This window comes from Phalacrocorax aristotelis, chromosome 5 (genome assembly GCF_949628215.1).
Source record: "Phalacrocorax aristotelis chromosome 5, bGulAri2.1, whole genome shotgun sequence".
Classification (NCBI taxonomy): Eukaryota; Metazoa; Chordata; class Aves; order Suliformes; family Phalacrocoracidae; genus Phalacrocorax; species Phalacrocorax aristotelis.
In genome coordinates this window covers 63362088-63381226 of record NC_134280.1, presented here as the reverse complement: position 1 = coordinate 63381226, position 19139 = coordinate 63362088, and the positions used below count along the sequence as shown (strand labels likewise).

Below are 19139 nucleotides of genomic sequence, written 5' to 3'. Positions count from 1 at the left end.
GAAAGAGCAGGAAAGAAGGCATGGAAAGCATGTTCCATTATTTGACTGCAGAGATGAGGAAGAAGGATAAATGTTAGTGAAATGGATGGGCATGATGCTGAACGTTCTGCTCAGGTGAGATACCTGAAGAGTTGCAAAGGGATGCAAGACCCACAAAACATGAAATTGCAGGGCTGACAGAAGTGCTTTCAGTCCTGTATAACTCTGGCATATGTAACACCCAGTGAAATACAAACGATGCAGGGGTTCAGAATAATAATCTTTTAACTCTTGCCTTGGCTTTACAGCCAAGAAAATTATGCATAGTTATTTTGTTTTAGTTATCTCATCATATAATCCTAGTGGAGATGAGGTCCTGTTGTTTTACCACAAAGCAGGTAAAAAGCTGTAGAATGAAGTCTGGCTTTGATCTCACTTCTCTCCCTCAAGGTATAAACAATACAAATGTTTTGTCTTCGTTACTGCTTTACAACACCATTGCGAGTGGAGAAAACCACACACACAAAAGATATGAAAACCCCCTTCTACAAGGACAACGCTCTATTTGACAGGGGTTCTCAGCACATCACTTTGGAATAAGGTTCCTGCCAACTACGATGAAAAAAGATGCCTCCCACTATATGGCAGAAGAAAAAGGAATCCTGCTTGCTTCTGCCTGCTACCGGTATGTATTTTTTGAACTATTATGTGTCATCACTTCACAACCTTGAAGGTATTAATCTTCACAATATGCATAGTAAATAGCATATGATTACTCTCATTTTGCAGATAGGAGCCTGAAATAAAGTGGCAAAAAGGTAAGCCTGACTTCATAGTGTTTTGATTCCAGATGAGGAGAGGAGAGCACTGGAGCAAGTATTCACCAACGCAACAAGATTCCACAGAGAAATCAATTTGCTCCCTCACCTTATGCCAGAAACCTAACAACTGGCTTCGTCATCTATATGAAAACGCAAGTGGACTCTGTGCATGTAAAAAAAAAAACCAACAACAATCCAAAAAACACCACACACAACAAAAAAAAACAGCCCACCAACCAAACAAAAAATTATGTTTTCTCTGTACCTGAAATACAAAAGTCTGACCAAAGCCGGTGGGTCCTCACACAGTCAAAGCTTCCAATTTCAGTGACACTGACTGCTAAAGAATGCAAAACCTGCTTTCTCAGATAAATACTATACTGAATTCTACAAGAACTATATATATGCTAAGAAAGCCCCATGGTAAATTACTGAGGCTGGAACAAAACCTATTCAACGGGTTACAATTCGTCAGTTGCAAATGTTAAACCAAAGATCTATGTGATGAAATAACGTCATGAAACACCTGTTACACACAAGCAATGCCAAGTGGCTGCCCATACTGTAAGATTCCCCACAAAAGGGTGAAAACACACTAGCAGCTCACTTGTTTTGGCTTTCAGCAGTACTGAGTGAGCGTTTTCAAGTGCCAAGCACTGGGCATGGGCTCTGGCCATATCAAAACACCGCTTGTGAAATGACCCAAAGTCCAAAGAAGAGCTGTGGTAACCAGACACTGCTCTTCGCAGCGCGATCAAGGTAGACACCGGAGGCGTACGGTCTCCAGAAAGCAATTCCTCTTCTGCAACTGCCTGGCATCTGTAACAACTGAACCAGCTTCTCCAGGAGGGCTTAGGCTTGGTGGGACCCACACCACCCACTCCCAGTGAAGCTGTGCAGCCTCGAACTGCCCTTGCCTTGCTTGCCCCTCCTCCTCACAACAGTAACATTTGCAGGTTATCACAAAGAACACTCAGAAGTTGAGGAAGACGATTCCTACTGTGTCTCTTCTCTCAGCCTGTGTACATAGCCACCTACTTCTAACACTTCTTACTTCCCAGTCCCTGCAATTACACTCCTAGAAAAAGGGTAGTTGTGAGTCCGTAAAATCTAGTGCTTCTTTCCAGCAATAAGAATGATAAAATTACATTACAGTAATATGGCAGTATCTGGAAGCCCCAGTCCCACATACACAGCAATAGAGAAGGAAAAACATTATTTAAAATTGGGCTGTGGAAATCAGGAGGTCAGAAGGAAGATAAGAAGAATAGTATGGAGAAATACAAAGAAGGGTGAAAAGATGGAGAATGTGGAAGCTCTTCTATTTAAAAAATCCTTTTGTAAATCCAAATGTTCTTTACTTATCTCTTGAAGGGTCAGCCAAGGAACTCCAATGGAATAAAATGATACTGTTAAAGGCATGTAGAGATGTGGCCATCATACAGCAGGCGAGAGAGAGTGCAGGGATGGAGGTAAAGCATGATGACAAAGCTATGCTTTCAAAGGCTTTTATATAATGCTGTAAATTCATTCTAACATTTCTTGAAGATCAGCTGCTTAAGTCACCTTCACCTCTGACTGTTTGTAATGCAAGTGACGACGTGGCAGTACACAGCCAGCCTACTAGTGGCATTTGTAACAGAAGCATCCTGCACAAGTTCCCCTCCTTCATTTTGGTCTTCTGCTGTTGCAACTTAATTGCCCTCATCTGTAGCAACACACTATTCAAGGCACTGCTATCAACTGCAGCAGAATACAAAAGGCATTCTACCGAAGAGGCACCGAGTGCCTGCGTTCAAATTTGAAATGCCAGTTAACTCAAAGGGGAAAATCATGCGAATGCCACCCCCAAAAAATTCTCCTCTTCCAAACAGTATTATTGATTTTGCTCTCCTATGTGGTGGGAAGCAGGACTTTCATCATTTCCAAGGATGTTTTAACTTTCAGCACTGCTTTCAATTAAGGTAAACCCAAAATGCAGCAAGCAATAGTTTTGGCTGTGGACTTAAAACCCCACCAGCGTCAACTAACAAGACGCTGTATACATTCGTATGAGGTGCCACCACCCCCTCAGCGCACACAGAAGGCTACGTAGTCCTTGCTGTGGAATGACAGTATATTCTCCCCCAGGATAATGCAGGAATACACTAAAGTCTCTAAATTTGACTTAATTAACAGAATCATACTGAGGCTAGAAACAGCACATCACATGAGGACAAGTGAAGCAAGGGTAGGGGGGATTTTCAAGTGCTCTAATTCAATTAGGAGGCAGTGACTGACACTTGGACAGGAGAGGTTAATTGGGGTCACCAAAACGCAGTAATTCCTTACCTAACCAGTCATTAAACTTCTTAACCTCTGAGGGCAGCCCCAGTTCGGTGAAATCGCCCGTGTGGAGAAGGATGTCCCCATAAGGCATCTGGATGCCATCTGTTCTGGAGTGTGTGTCTGAGACGCAGACAAATCGCGTGTGGCCCGCTGGTTTTGGAGTGTCATATGGGATAGGGTCGACCCTAAAGCAGACACATAAAGATCTCGTAACAGTTACAAGGTTAAAGCCCTCACATCTATTATTTCAGATATCAACACAGCTCTATTTCTACATAAGCGTGCATGCACACACATACACATCCATTTACACACACCATGCTGAAAGAAATGACTCTGTAATGCAACACCGACAAGAATCCAGAAGGCACCAGAATGCTTCTTAAATACTTACCTGGTAGGAAAGGAAGATTAAAAAAATACACAAGATATGGCCAGTTTCTGATACTAAAGTTAATTTAAACATTGGAAAAAATTTATTTGAGAGACACTGAATTCAGATATATTTTTTCCATCATCTGCCTTACACATGAACAAGTGCACAGGCCATTAAATAACAGGTCTCGCAGGTGGGCCAGCAACAGGCTCTCACTTGAGCTGAGCAGCTTAGCTTGTGATTTTGTTCAAGGGCACAGGCACTCCTACAGATTCCAGCAGGAATATTTGTTTACACATAATCAGGTACATTCAGGAGTGCTTCGATGAAGCCTGGAAATTGCAGGACTGAGCCTAATGACAACTTCTTGCCCTCGTACAAACTCCTGAGCTCATCTTCCCAAACTATAGTCGGGAACTGATGTGGTAGAGCACTAAGCAACCATAGATAAAACATTTTTTTTTTTTCTATAGCCAATGATGTTAAAACTTTAGTTCAGCTGGTTATTTGCAAGCTACATTTGTGACCCAGCAAAGAACTTTGGTTTTGAGGTGTTTTGGGTTTTTTGTTTTTTAAATTTAAGCAGAACAGAGAAAAATAATAGGGAAGAGAAATGCTTTATGCACACTTGGTGGTTAGGCATTCTAATTTGTAACAAAATAAAATACAAAAGGCAACCCACTGCCTACTTTCTCTGCAGTTACCATAATTTGATTTTGCTCAATTTAACTCAACATTTGAACAGCACAGCATCTTGATTAACACCACAGAAAACCCCATACCAACTCCACAAAACTTCAACCCATTGCACTGATGTGCAACTTCGAACATGGTTAGAGCTTCGCTTCAGCTAGAAATTTTGAGGTACATAGGAGTTATGTCAGAAAAATACTCCACTAGGAGTCCACCAGAGCAGTGAAACCAAGCTCTAAGTATTTTAAAGCACCCAAAATAATGCTGTTCTAAGACTTATTGGGACAAACTGGCAAAACATTCAAAAATCGGTGCCTAAAAGTAAAAAGAAAATTAAAAAGGTTTTATTAATTTTGCTCTCCACACTGAGAATAAAAACATGAAACTAGCACACATCACTGTGAATCTGTTTTCCATAAATCCCAGTAGCTGTAATGAGATGTACAGTCAGTAACAGAACATAAAGCACAAATCCTACAAAAATATAGAATTTTGAAGTATTCTGTTATTTATTGAACTATGTTTATTATTTTTAGTAAACTAAATTAGTATTCAGTACTTACGATACACTGAACTGGGTGAGAACTTCCACCAGTGTCTTTTAATCTCAGCTCCCTACATAAGTGAGAAAGACCAAAAGCATCCGCCACAGAGCAATGGCAGCTCCCTACATTGGGGAGTTTACAGTGGTTCAAGAAATCAAACCACGTATGGATATGTCCTGGTCTCTGATGGAAAAATGTCCACGTGAACGCACTTCCTAACAAGATTTTACTGAGTCTTTTAGATTTGGTAGAATGTTTACTAACAGCCAAAATTTTAGCATGGGGGGTGGTGGGGGAGGAAATATTATTTGTTAGACTGCATTTTCCTAGGTACTATAAATATTTCCAATCAAGCTGTATTTACTGTAAACATACAACATTTGGTTGCCATGGTCCACTGAATTAATTTGCAATATTCAATATTTACAAGATCATGTTTACTTTAATTTGCTCTTTACTTTAAAACCAGATTTTACTGCAGGCTGGACTGGATGGAAATGGCAGTTGGGGGATAATATTTTTTGGTTTTGGTATTGCACCTCCTATTCCACCCAAAGCACCAGATACGATTAGTCCAGTCATACAACTGGTTACCACTACGGAAATCCACTGCAAAAATTTGAACTCTGACAATCAATGGATTCTTCTCTGCCAGGGTCAGAAATTAATAAGGTTACTATTACAGAGGAAAAATTCATTTACCCATTAAATCACACTGGCAAGCTGGGCAGAACTGTAATTACAGGCCATAGTGCTTTTGTCTTTGGTGTCTTCCAATTACTGAAGGTAAGCTGAAACTTTTTTAATAGTATGTCACACACAGTAAACACGGGGGTCTCTGAATCAACATTTCCACACTTCTAAGTATGTTCACTCCAGACAACACAAAAAATGAACACCTACTTTCATCAGTACCCCGTACCTTGTTCAGGATGTCTCTGCTTGAGCTACGACCAGCACAGCCTGCCTCTGGGGAGTCCAATTTTGTTTGCACACAGCAGCTATGCTTCTGCTGTTCTCTGCAGTTTGTTTCCAAACAAACCCTGTTTTGCTTTAGGCAATTCCTATTAGACTATGACACCAAAATCTGGTTTAGGATTTTTCTATTCATGCAATGACTGACTTACAGAAAATTCTATAATCAAAATCCATTAAGTTCGTGACCCTTCTTTCTCTTCTTTACAAACACTGCGATGTTGCCAAGTAACCTTTTTTCTATATCTTAGCTTAATTTCTTCTCTTATTCAGTAGTACTTGCCTACTAAGTATTTGAAAGTGAGATACTGAAGGTTATTGTATTGTGTTCAGCCCATCCATTTATCTTACTCAAAACAGTCCTTCAATAGAAACTTAATAAAAGTGTTATTGCCAGTCCTAAAGGCTCAAGTTTCCTTTTCATCCACAGCTACAGTATGGCAGACTAATGCCAGATTTTTCTGTGTCACTACGTCGTGAGAGGATTTGCCTCTGAATTTGTGCGATCAGCTACCGCAGTAGGCAAGGCATTAACCTTCCACAGCTTTTGGCAAGACACCGCTCGCTGGCAGGCTTCTACCTGGGCTGTGAACGTCATCCCTTCTTCTGGTGGTCTGGTCACCTCACAACCCAACACTGGGGATGACAGACAGGAATTTCTAAAAGCTCTGTAATAGTTATGCACCTGACCCTCACTGCAATTCAGCAGGAGATAAAATAATTATTTCAGCCCTGCCCACCTCCAGCTCTCCAACATATTCTTTACCATTTCCTCCAAGCACAGTGTATCCAGCTAACTTTGACACTCTCCATCACCACCACCACTTTATTCTTCAGTCTTCTTGAGCTGGCAGACTAGAACATTTTACAGACTTGTTCACTGCATTTGGAAAAGCATGCTCATGGAGAGATGCAGTAAATGTGATTCCAGAAAAATCTAAATGGTGATACGTTAGGATTAATACAGCAATCAGGAAGTGGAAAACAACCTAAAAAAACAGCCAGGTATCAAAACAAACGAAGATTTTGTTAGTAAATTATTTTGGGCATCTAACTTACTTTACAGACAGCTGTTAATAGGTACTTATCTAGAAAATCAGGCACTTAAGCGTTTTTTCAAAAGTTTACGTGAGACCCAGATTGAAATCCCACAAGGCAGTTGAGCAATGACTGCTTTCTAAGACCATGACAGTAATGTAAGATCTGTCACATTTAATGCATTTATGACGAGGCTTTAGGAATCAGAAGGGACAATGTAATCTTCATACACTCCTGTAAGGACTTTATCAGATAGTTACTTGGCTTTGCTAAACTGCCCTTACCACCAGTTGTTCTCATTTAGAGAAAGAGTCCCTTAGGTACAAACCTCAAATATATAGTTCCTCACGCATTGCTGCAGCTGAATCAAACAACATAAACCAGGCTCCAATTTGGCTTGCTCAGCTATCACTAATCGGTATTTTCCTCCAAAACCACGGTTACCATGGCACTTCCAAGACAGCGGGGCCGGTAGGCAAGCAAGCCGAGCGCTGCCCCGTGCCCTGCCGGCTGCGTGCACGGCCGCCCGCGCGCGGTGTTGGCTGGGCTGCTGGCACCCAGTGATGCTCCCGGGCACCACACGGGCTTGGAGTTTTACGCTGCCCTCATCCATCAGGCAGCAAATTCTGTCATGGCTTTACGTTTTAAAAGCTGAGATTAAATAATTAAACAACAATCAGCAAGTTATCAAAGGGATTTTGAGAGTGAGGTAGGAGGGCTGAATTCAGAAACTCAGAGGAGGGAAACGCTGGGCCTTTCACATGCACAGAGGCAAAGGACTTGATTTAGGATGTCACACTGGAACAGACGCATTCGCTGTGTATTTCAGCCCAAGCTTATGCTAGTTACTCATAATGATGTCTTATAAATCAGCAGTGTTAGCAAGTACCTCCAAGAGACATAGCTGCAGGCAGAATTACACTGGGATCCTGTTTTTAAAGAAAATTTAGAAAAGACACAAGCACCATTTTTCTGAAAGAAATAAAGTTTTGATTCCAAAGGATAATTCTGCACGGGTGAGTTCAAATGCTGAAAATACAGGGATCTGGCTGGGTTAGCCAGTCCCCGGGAACGCCTGTGCTTAGAGAGCTGAATCCACAGCCTTTTCACTTCCCTGCTCTCTTGGGTTTTGAGATATGCAGACCCCAAATCCCCTCTCATAGAACAATTCCCAAGAAACCAATTCATCCATGAAAACGAAATAAAAATCTTAAACATTAAGCCAGGAAGAATTTCCAGTTCCTAAAGTGGAATAAATCACTCTGATGAATGCAGCACCTATGCTGGACAAAACATTTACAGATGCTGAAAATCATCACCCCCCCCAAATGCTACAACTCAAACCGGCACTGTTGCTGCTTACAGTCCACTACTTTTTAAGCTGTTTCTGTCAGCTCTGCTACAGGTGAACAAGCCAGCGGTCAGCGCAGAAGAGCGCGTAATTTTACTCTTTCCCGGGCTCACCAGATGCACGAACAGTCCCACGACATACGGGCCCATGTCCTTCGCAGACTTTGTCGTGATGTAGGCTGTCTTTTCACCTCTTAATAATTTCTCCACTGGGTTTTATCTGTGACTGAATTTGTGGGTTTGGTTTTTATGACCACTAAATTAGTATTCATTATAGATCCATTTAAGCACAGACTTCAAGTCTGTGTACCACATAAAATCTCTGTGTGTTGTTGCATTTACTCTACTGTTTTGGAACTCAATTGGAGACATGCTACGTAGTAACTATTCTATATTAAAAACATATCTGTATTACTAGCTTAAAAAGAACAACACCTACTCATACTTGCTATGAATAGTCAGAGTTTTATTTATTTGCAGTTCATCTTCCTCTTGCAAAACCTTCATACTCTTCCTGCTAGCTCTATTTTCGAAATTTGTAAACCAAATACTTTTTCAAAGAGCCAGTTGGCTTGGTATATTTATTTTACGATTCAAACACAAACATTTTCTGCAAAAACACTTTAAAAAGCTTGTTTCTAAGTGCTGTTAGTTCCCCCTCCTCTGCTAAGGCAACAGAAGATAATTTTATTGAAACTGGAAAACAAGAGCAATATTTTCTACATCTTCATCTTTTTCTTTCTTTGAATTCATACCTCTGCCTCTACACATGCTCCTTCTGGCATGGGAAGGAGAAGAGAATAATGGGAATTCTGTGAAAACTCCTGGCCTACTGTACTGAAAGTATTTGTTACTGTAGCCAATATAACTTTGTTATATTGTGATATTTGTTATTGCTCTTAGAGCCAGTCACAAGTCCTGGGACTGGGTGATCATGTGAGACCTGTGCCTTCACTATTTTTGTCAAAACATATCAACAGATCTCTCAAGTTGAAGAAAAATGCATGACGTGCATCCATATGCCTGCAGATGTTCAAGAAATTGAATGAAAATAAAGATGTGTAATTGTTCTGATTTTTTTAAAAAATCCCAGGACAGTTATGCCAACTTCATCATTTTAGAGCCAGCTTTTAATGTCACAGACCAGAAGGACTACATCAAAATCAAACTGTAAATGTGTGTATTCTTTGAAACAAAAATTTAACATCTGAATTTAAAATCTGCAACTCATAACGTTAACGTAAGTCTTAAAATGTGGTGTCCTTTAGTTTAGTTGATCAAGCTGATATGAACATGGGCACATTACTAAAAGACTTCATACACTATCAGATTAAAAACCAAAATTGTAGCATCAAGTAAGCGCGGAGCAGACACAGTGCCCGTTCTCCATTAGAGCTTACTCAGAATCTTTTGAGCTGCTTCACTCTCCCAAAGCTACACAGGAGCAAGCTTTCTGTGTCTGTGTTGCTCTCCAACTGCATCTCCCACAGCTGCTGGGATGCGGTTCCCCAAATTTGTAAGGCATCTTGGAAGATCCAGGCATTTTCTTGTTTCCCCTCTACTGAAGCACTCTTATTTCTCACAATTATCACCATGACAGCACCCATCTCATAGAATCTCAGAATCATTAAGGTTGGAAAAAACCTCTAGCATCATCAGCTGTAGATCCCAATCCTAAGGAGGACTCTACAGTAAGATGGCCCAGTAATAGAAACTTATAAAAAGGAAAACATAGTACATGCCTGGAAAAGGGGGAGGCAGTGAAGGAGAATACCACACACACCCAGGCGTCAGCAACCATTCTCATTTTCTTGCTTAAGAAATTATAGTGCCCATGAGTAAAGCCAGACACCACAGGTTACCGTGGCTTTCCTCAGCCAACAGGGTAGCAAACAAACTGGAGAAAAACACAGGTGGGGTGGTGGAAGGAAACCCAGTAGGGCAAACACTCTGGTAACAGCACGCCACAGATGGTTGCTTCAGCCTCACGCCCGCTGCCAGAGAGGAGGCAAAAGCCAGCGCACCAGGTAAGAAAACAACTGCAAATCAGCAACCTCCAAGGGGCCACCTCGGCACCTCTGCCTCCCCTCCCAGGAGCTCCTTTCCCACACCCGCCTCGTATTAGAGAGCTCACTGGTGGCCCCTCCGTGGCTAACGTAGGAGATGTGGAAGCTCAGTATGTCTCTCGCTCCTGCCTGTTGTGCAGAAGACGAACCTCCAGACTCACTGTGCCAACACCCCTAGGTAAGGAGCTGCGGGCCTGAAAATTCACACTAGTCAGTCAGGAATTATTATCACTCCATAACTTGAATTTAAAAATTCCAGACAAAACAGGCCTTTTATAAATAATTTTGAAGCTGTAGTGACTACTTCATAAAATGGTTTGGTAAAAGATTTAACTTCTCAGTATTTATAACTGATTTCCTGATTTTGAAAGGGAAACTACAAAAACTTTGATGAAGGGGACAGACAGGTTATCTGGTCATGTTGTACCCTCCAATGAAAGGTGCGCTGTCTGCAAATTCTTACAGTGTAAATTCAGCACATCATATGAATATCCAGACATCCCCAGCCAGAAAAATATATACGTGCACATACACAGAGCTGACTTTGTGATAACAACACATGCGGAATGACACAAAGCCAAATACTAATTTCCTCTCAATAAACACAATGAATGTCAAAATACAGCATTGCTTTAGTTGGCCGCTGTCAGCCATTAATTGTTTAAATCATACACATTAGTGCTTTTGTTAACTTGACTCCATCTTCCAGTATGGTCAAACACCAAGAAAACATCTGGTTTCTTCTCTGACTAAAAATAAAGGGATGCAAATACCTTTCAACACTTTCACCGGTAAATCTTATTTATACAAGCACACGTATCTATGAACAGACTACCCCAAATTAGCTAGAAAGCCACACCTCTTCTGGAAACCTCCATGAACATGTGTCACCCATCAAAACCTTAAAAATAGTTCTGGAAACTGTAAAACAGAGGTCTGATATTTATTTCAGAAATTGCATTAATTGTGTCTCGGTGCAATGTGGAAAAAAAAAAATAAATTACATTTACAAACCCACAGGAGGATTCAATGCACCACTCAGCAGCTTACTGCTAACATTTCCAACAATTATAGCTGCAGGGAAATGATGGATCTTTTTATTACAGGTTTTGGAGCTGTTTTACTTCCAGTGAGATTTATGAGATTAAACAGAGAAGACCTATATTATCCACTGTCATCATTTGGGCAAACTTAAGAAAACCCTCCTGTATAAGGAATTTATAATAATACATCTTCTCAGCCCAACATAAACCTCAACTAATTAAGAGTGCAAACTCTGCTAATCCCAGATTCTGGTCAGTAATAAAACTGACCGGAAAGAGGTAAAATCCAGATTTTTCTATGGTGTTCTTTGGGGGCAAATAGTCACCTGGTCTTTTTTCTGAAGTACCTAACCTCTTTTGATATTAATGGAAATTCAGAAACTGAATTGCTTGAGCACTTTTGAAAATCCTATTAATCATCCCTTTGCAAATGAGATTTCTTTTTAGTCGGTGAAATACCTTCTAAAATTTGGGTGTAAGTGGCTTTCCAAAGGTTAGGGAAGCAAAACAGTACCACTGAAAACAGTATCAACAGTAGTATCAGCACCACTCGAAGTTCTAGGCAAAAGTTCCTCCTTTAAATAAAATAGTAAATTGCCATTTTTATGCCAGTATGGTTTCAATTAAAAGTGATCAAGAAGCACTTTTCCCACATTCTTTCATTGTTGTTGTTGGGGGACTGCTATAAATTATGCCTTACCCCCACCCCAAAAGAACTCATTTGCTGCACCTGCTAGGATGGTATATCAATAGCTCTCTACACCAAAGGCACATTTTTATGTCCCTACTATATGCTCTACAAACACCAACTCATTAGATATACCCAAAGTATAATCTGGCATCCCAAACCCCAAAGAAGAGAGACTTTAGATCCAATTTTAATTTAAGAACAAAGAGATTTGAAAAATTCACATTCTTCTATCTTAGCAAGAATGAGGCTAAATTAATGTGTGGTATCCCTGCAATTATTCCAACTGCATGAGTCACAAAATGGGGCAACTTATTTCTAGGGTGCAAACCACAAATAAGGCTTTAGCCCTTGCTTCAATAGTAAAACAGTTTTTCAAATTATAATGCAAAACCACCCCAAAAACCAAAAAGAAGCAGGTCTCCAGGAGAGATTAAATTTAACTGGTTTCTCTCTAACTTGACACATCAAAAATGCCATCTTTCTCAGAAATTAGCACGATTTAGGTCAGAGGGACAGATGTAGAAAACTAATGAGAGGACTTATAATCACTAGGTTCTATCAGGAAAAAAAAAGAAAAAGAATTGTCTAAGAGAATTACTGCAGTATATACTGCATTTCTTATGCCCATTTGTACTAAGAATGAAGTCTGGAGTGTCCTAAAATATAGAGAATTCGTAAGCATAACTCAGTATTTCTTCCTGGAAGTGATAAATTCAGCAATAGACAATAACTCTTACGTAATAAGGCAACTGGACAACTGGGCTTGAAGGCGTACAAAATTTTGAGGAGAACTGATTATATTGCAGATTTTGCTATGAAATCTAAAAATCTATCTCCATGTTTCAGAAACAAATACTTGGTGTTTAGACACCCACAGGACTGAGCCTATGATGTTTGCTGAGAAAGACCTGAGGTTGGTTCTGATTTTTTTCCCCCTCAATGCATATTTGGTCTGAAGTAGAGTAACTATTTGAAATTTCACTGACTTCCATCTCAGGAAATAAAAGTGTTGTTCTTTAACCCACAAGCTAACTGTACAGTGCAAGTAAGAAACTCTGCACTTAGCCTTTTCAATCATTTTACTTTCTGACCTGACGGTATCACCCTCTCCAGGGATGGAACGCGATTCAACCTCCATACAAGCAAAGTGTTAGCCCTCCCCTAAACAAAATGCTAATCATGAGTGTCTCTGCTGCTCTGCCTTATGATTTGACTTCCAAAGGGGTGATAGAACCGAGTCCAAAAAACCTGTTCAAAGGAAGGACAACTCATGCTGGGCAAATGTCACCAGTTCCCATTTTTAAGTTAAAGGGCACAGAGCGCCGTCAACGTGCCTACAAAATTGTCACTGATGTTCGTAGGAGATCAGTGAACAGACGGAGTGGAACATATAACTCAAATCAGAAGAAATTTCCTAGTATTCATGTAGCATCAGACACTATTTTAAGGAAGTAAATTGGCAGGCACTGTACGTTACCTACAAAATCCATTTGTGGATCTGAACCACTACAGAAATCTGCCTCCATTAGGATGTATAGGTCGTATTGCATCTAAGCTCTAACAAACTTTTTGAAGATATTAGTAATAAAATGTTTCCCATCAAAATCCGAGCATCTAACAACACTATTTTCCTACTAGATAAAACTCTTCATAATAGCTATGCTGTCTTGAAAGGCCTTTTCCCACTCAGTCTCATGTATATGAATTATTTCAGCCCTTGTCAGAGGTTTCAGCTTCTAGGTCCTCTTAAGGTTTAAGAAGCTTTCTGCAAGGAAGATGACAAAATACAGAAGAGCTAAATTGCTGTCTAAAGTTAAGTCCTTGTTTTTAATAGGAGCAGAGACAGGAAATTATTAGCTAGCTTCTACCAACACCAAAATACAGGTTCCTACTCAGCATCCAGGTAACTGAAAAGCTCAGTACATGATAATGGTTGATTGAAATTAAGCTTTCATGTTACATAGTCACGCAGCTGGCCTAGCATTTCTATACTCCTAGTAATTCTATTGCCACAAATTTTGACACCAGTCAACTTGAAGTCTAGATTTAGACTGGTGAGAGATCTGAAGTCTCAGGATGGATAAAAAATTATATATTTATTTTGTGTAATTTTCTTTCAAGTAGGGGAAAAAATACCAGAACCAAGTTCTGCTCTTAGATATGCTCTCAACCCTTCACAGAAACTTTGCTGGGGACACAGAAACATAAAAGTCAACTTTGGGCATCTACTGGAGAGAATTTTGCACTTTTATCTTCCTATCCTTTATCTTTCTAGTGCAATTGTCTTTGTTACAGCTAACATCGTTTCCCTGACATACATGTCTAACATGAAACCCAGTCGCAGACAGAACTGGATTCAGTCAACAAAACGCTGCAATTCCTTGGTGACTGGATTGGAGAGGGCTGTAGTGTGCTGTACCATAGATACTGAAAGCAGGTTCTTTTATTTGTAAAAGATTGTGCCAAATACATTCCCAGCTAAAAAGATTATACCAGATAGCTTTCTCCCTCTTTTCTCTCTCTCTCCAGTATTAAACAACTTATGACAAGGAAACTGCAGGTCAAATAGTATGCATTCCACAATATTTCAAGATACAAACATTAGTTTGAGGGAGAAAAAGCCTGGTAGACAAAGCTATAGCAGGGGGAGAAATAAAATCTCATGTCTGAGATATGTCTGCACACATGTAGCTTCAGCTGGAGATACTCCTTAGAAATGCACAATTCATTCCAACTTACTTTCTTCCCCTCCTTTATTTTCTTTTTCAAATCTCACTCGTTATTTGGTGTTCTCATACACTTTCTCCTAAGCAACGAGTACTTACATGCTAGAGGCTGCTGAACTCAGCACCAACACCTTCTTACAGAACGTTAAAAAAAATCTTATGGATAAAAACCAGCACTGAATGTTTTCGTTGCACCATCACTATAACTTGTCTGTGGCATTTATTTGACACACATCTTTAGACAATAAATATTATGAGAAGCACTGCTACATACACGATCAGGAGGTTCTATCAATAATGTAGTTAATAGGCAGAGGGTTTGTGGGCAACCACAGTGTTATAGGTTATCTAAGAGCACTTTCAGTCTGCTTCTAGTTCTATCATAAAATTAATGACTTGTAAGTCCTCAGTGGGAGTATCTGGGACATTCATATTATCAGAATTGTTACCGACTTGTGCAGTTAGCAATTATTCTTACTGTGTTGAACTATTTACTTCCAAATATGTATCCCCAAAAAACAAATAAACCCAAAAATGAATTATAGTCAAGATAGAAATCTACCTCGGGGATACTTTTAGAAAACTCAGTTTAAAAATGCATTTACTTTGGCTTCTATGCCAGTAACAAAGGCAGGGGAAGAGAGGGAAGAAAAACAGAATCATTTTGATTTCATTATTATCTACAAGTCAATTCCAAAGCCAAATAAGCTGAAACCCCTCAATATGCAGTTTCTACATGTGAATAGTAGTAAGGTATTATCACGTATGACTCAGAGGTTGTCACTAATTGTACAAACCTATTTAGTAATCACTTAATATGCAACAAAACACAAGACCTTGAAAGCTTTGAACTCTAGCTGCTTTCCAAATCCTTACGTTGCACGCTATCAAAATTTTAGTTCACGTGGCAGATGCAGAAGTGCACTGCAGAAAGTAATTTCTACGCCAAGTACAAAAACCAAATGTTTTCAAGCTTTGAAATTTAGAGGGAGAATATCACCCTGAAAAGCTCCAGGAAGGAGGTAAACAAGCTGCACCACATAACATTTTATGATACAAAATGAGATGTAGGCAATGTAATTTCACTTACGTGATTCAGTTACAAACCATGCAAATGCAATCTCACTGATTACACTTCAAAACAAAAGAGGGAATTTCATTACTTCAACCAATGCACTAGACATGTAAAAATTATGAAACATCCTATCTGCAGCAGAACAAATAGAAACCATCATTTCACATTTAGATGGGAACAACCAAGGTGGGTGAAATTCATCCTGTTGTGGTGGGTAAGGCATTAACTGAATAATGCAACATTTAAGCTCACATAGTCAGTGGTACGTAAGGTCTCATGCAGAGAGATTAATTCCACCAAACTTGTCATTAATAATCTAAAGACAAAGAAATAGCTCAGATCCCCCAAACCATGAGTTACAAAAACCCAAGCAACAACAAAAGTAATAAAAAAAAAAACACAACACACCAACCCCACACCCTTTTTTCATGCAAAATAATCTTTTTCATTGTTTTTATCTATCTTCTGGTTTCTTCAGGCTTGAGAATACGAGAAAGTTACTCGAAGTAAGACAGGCTGCGTGAATTCAAAGTGCCATAGCTTTTCCTATATGACTCCCCAGGGAGTCTATTTATTAGCCACAGTCCTGTTTTCTGATTTAGCTTAAGCACTTTTCCTAGAGAATATGAGTGTCCACACCAAGAGGAATTTCAGAGTACCAGCTGCAGAACAGCCTTTTCTGTAGGAACTATCTGAATCAGTTTCCCTATATATATACACACACACAGACACACACACAGACACACACACAGACACACACACAGACACACACACAGACACACACACAGACACACACACAGACACACACACAGACACACACACAGACACACACACAGACACACACACAGACACACACACAGACACACACACAGACACACACACAGACACACACACAGACACACACACAGACACACACACAGACACACACACAGAGTCCTGGTTTCCATCTGCATACTAGTCTTAGTACTTAAAAGGAAAAGAAACTTAAATATTTCTAATATGTATTCCGATAATAAAACCTTAACGAAAGTTTCAGCTACTTGCAAATTCACAACAGAACTCACAAACTGGCAAAACCAAAATCCATAAATATATGGAATATCAGGGTGCACTCATTGTCAGCTACACTAACTTGGGTGGGTTGTTGTTCTGGGGTTTTTTGGAGTTTTTTTTTGTTTTTTAACAATCAAAAACCATTTTTGCTTTGACCAAGAATATGTATAAAATTGCACCCACCTATCCATCCACAATAATTTTTCTCCGCATGTAAATGAAATGCCAATTCTTTTCACTTGTTTTTCATTATGGAGCCGGGAAAGATACCTTCCAGAGACAGACTACGACAGAATTCCACAGCAGCTTTGCAAGGCTAAGGGGAATTGCAAAGTTAAAAAAAAAAAATGTTTCTATGTTTTCAGAAAAAAAAATTATTACTAAACATTCTGTAAAAGATAGTAACTAAAACTTTCCAGCATCTTTAACAGGCTTGTAACTACTAGGGTATTTTCCAAGTATGGAAATGGGCTAATTCACTAAATTGCTCAAGGAGAAAAAAAAAACAAAACAAAAAACCCCCACAACTTTTAAAACCTGGGAACAGCTGTCTTAGACATTTCTTCCTTTACATCTGGACCCATTTGTTTTTCAGTTTTCTTTACATTTCTGCATTCTGGCATTGCCACTGAAATGTCCAGTTGGACAGCATGAAGGGCTTGTGCTTGTGCTTATTGAAGTCAATAAAGTCAGAGTTCACAGTGCCCGTAATGGTACGGGAATGTGAGCTAAGTGAAACTATTTTGTTCACATCAATATTTTAACAGTCATCTATATTAAACAAAATCAGCAGTTAAGATTCTTAGTTCTTTGACTAAAGTGACTAATTTCCTGCAACCTTTTTCCTCCTTCCTCCCTCCAAACTTTCTGGCAATCAAGAACAGACTTACAGACTGTTTCATAACAAATGCTGCCCTTAAGGGCAAAACTGGCAAGATACTTCAGTCTGTTCCAGAAATCCCGTCTGCAATTGATTATTCCATCTAGTTCTACTCTACTGGTTTACTTTGGCCTATAAAATCCTGAGCTCCTTCGTCTCCTGCTGACTGTGAAGACTTGAGACTAACTATACCCCTAAAGGGCAAAACTGGCTCTTTCTAGACTTAATAGGCTCTGGTCAATCTGCCTTCTGGAAAACTGATTGCTCTAAACTCTTCCTCAAGAACGGCTTTGTCTGCAGGCTACTGTAGAAACCAAATGGTAACATGGCTCAGAAACTTTCCAATAGCAACTACTTTGGCATAATAATACCTCTAGCACTTGCTTTTTTCCATTTGTATTACCCATAGTAACAAGGACCACGTCTATTTCTCTCCTTGTCAAGTAACATTGTTAGATTTTTTTTTTTAATAATTATCACCTTTAACTGATAAAGAGAATATCATGCAGTTTCAAAGAGCTATGCTCATCCCACCCACTCAAATGACATTTTCTTGTCTGAAACATCACAATCTCCCCAAAGGCCATCTCTCTCACCAAAGAAATACCTTGCTGTTACTATGATTTGATACCTGTATACCCTTTACACTGTGTCACCAAGATAGCAATAAATACAACTTAGTTTAACAAGCACTGGTGTACGTGTTTTGTGAAACAGCTAATTAAAGTGGCTGACAACCACTTCCATATAGCTCAATGACATTCACTGCGCCACGATACCCTTCTTTATAAGCCACTCTCCCCCTGTGCAGACACACATGATCCAGTAAGTCACTCTGTCCTTGACCTTTGCTGAATAACCATGCCCAGAGAATAGGCCAAATTACAGACTTGCCACTGAGCTATTTCTCAGCGTGAGGCGACCTGCCAGGTGTACGTACCATCAGGCCCAAGACCCCACTCAGTAAGCAGGGGTATGCTTAGCTGTGCTCGACTCAGACAAGCCAACTACCCGAAGGGAATCTAACCTCACAGGAATTTAACAAGGTCTCTGACTCGTGGCATGTGCCACTCACTTTTCAGTTCCCAGCCTGATGGCAAATATGCAATTCCAATCCAAGCGTGATGGGTACATGCTTATATGTGGAGGGACAACTGCAGTATGGTACAAAGGGAATTCAGCCCTGGGGCATTAAGTATGGCCTGCCACCAGTTTAACAAGATGTCAGAGCTGTACGTTGAGGATAATACAATGTTCAGCCGCTTTTATATTTTGAAGTAAGTGCAGGGAACTGCTGTTGACGGCATAAACTGCGCTGTGATTTTTCACACCACTAAGCAAAACAGAGGAAACTTAACCACGAAGACCTGTGCCTCCCGGATTTTCCCTGACAGTTCTCAGCCTGCGAATCTCTCTCTCATGAGGGTCCCACCAAGCTCTGACTCACGGGAGATAACAATTCCTACCAGAAAGCCTATCAAGATTGTTGCCTTCACCATC

At 39.9% G+C, this 19139-nt stretch overlaps 1 protein-coding gene across 1 annotated transcript in view; it reads right to left on the bottom strand.

Moving 5' to 3' along the window:
* MPPED2 (metallophosphoesterase domain containing 2) overlaps positions 1–19139 on the bottom strand; it is a 103112-nt gene that overhangs the window by 65857 nt on the left and 18116 nt on the right. The window contains 1 exon segment of the mRNA XM_075094924.1: positions 3132–3313. Coding sequence (XP_074951025.1) covers positions 3132–3313 — 182 coding nt within the window.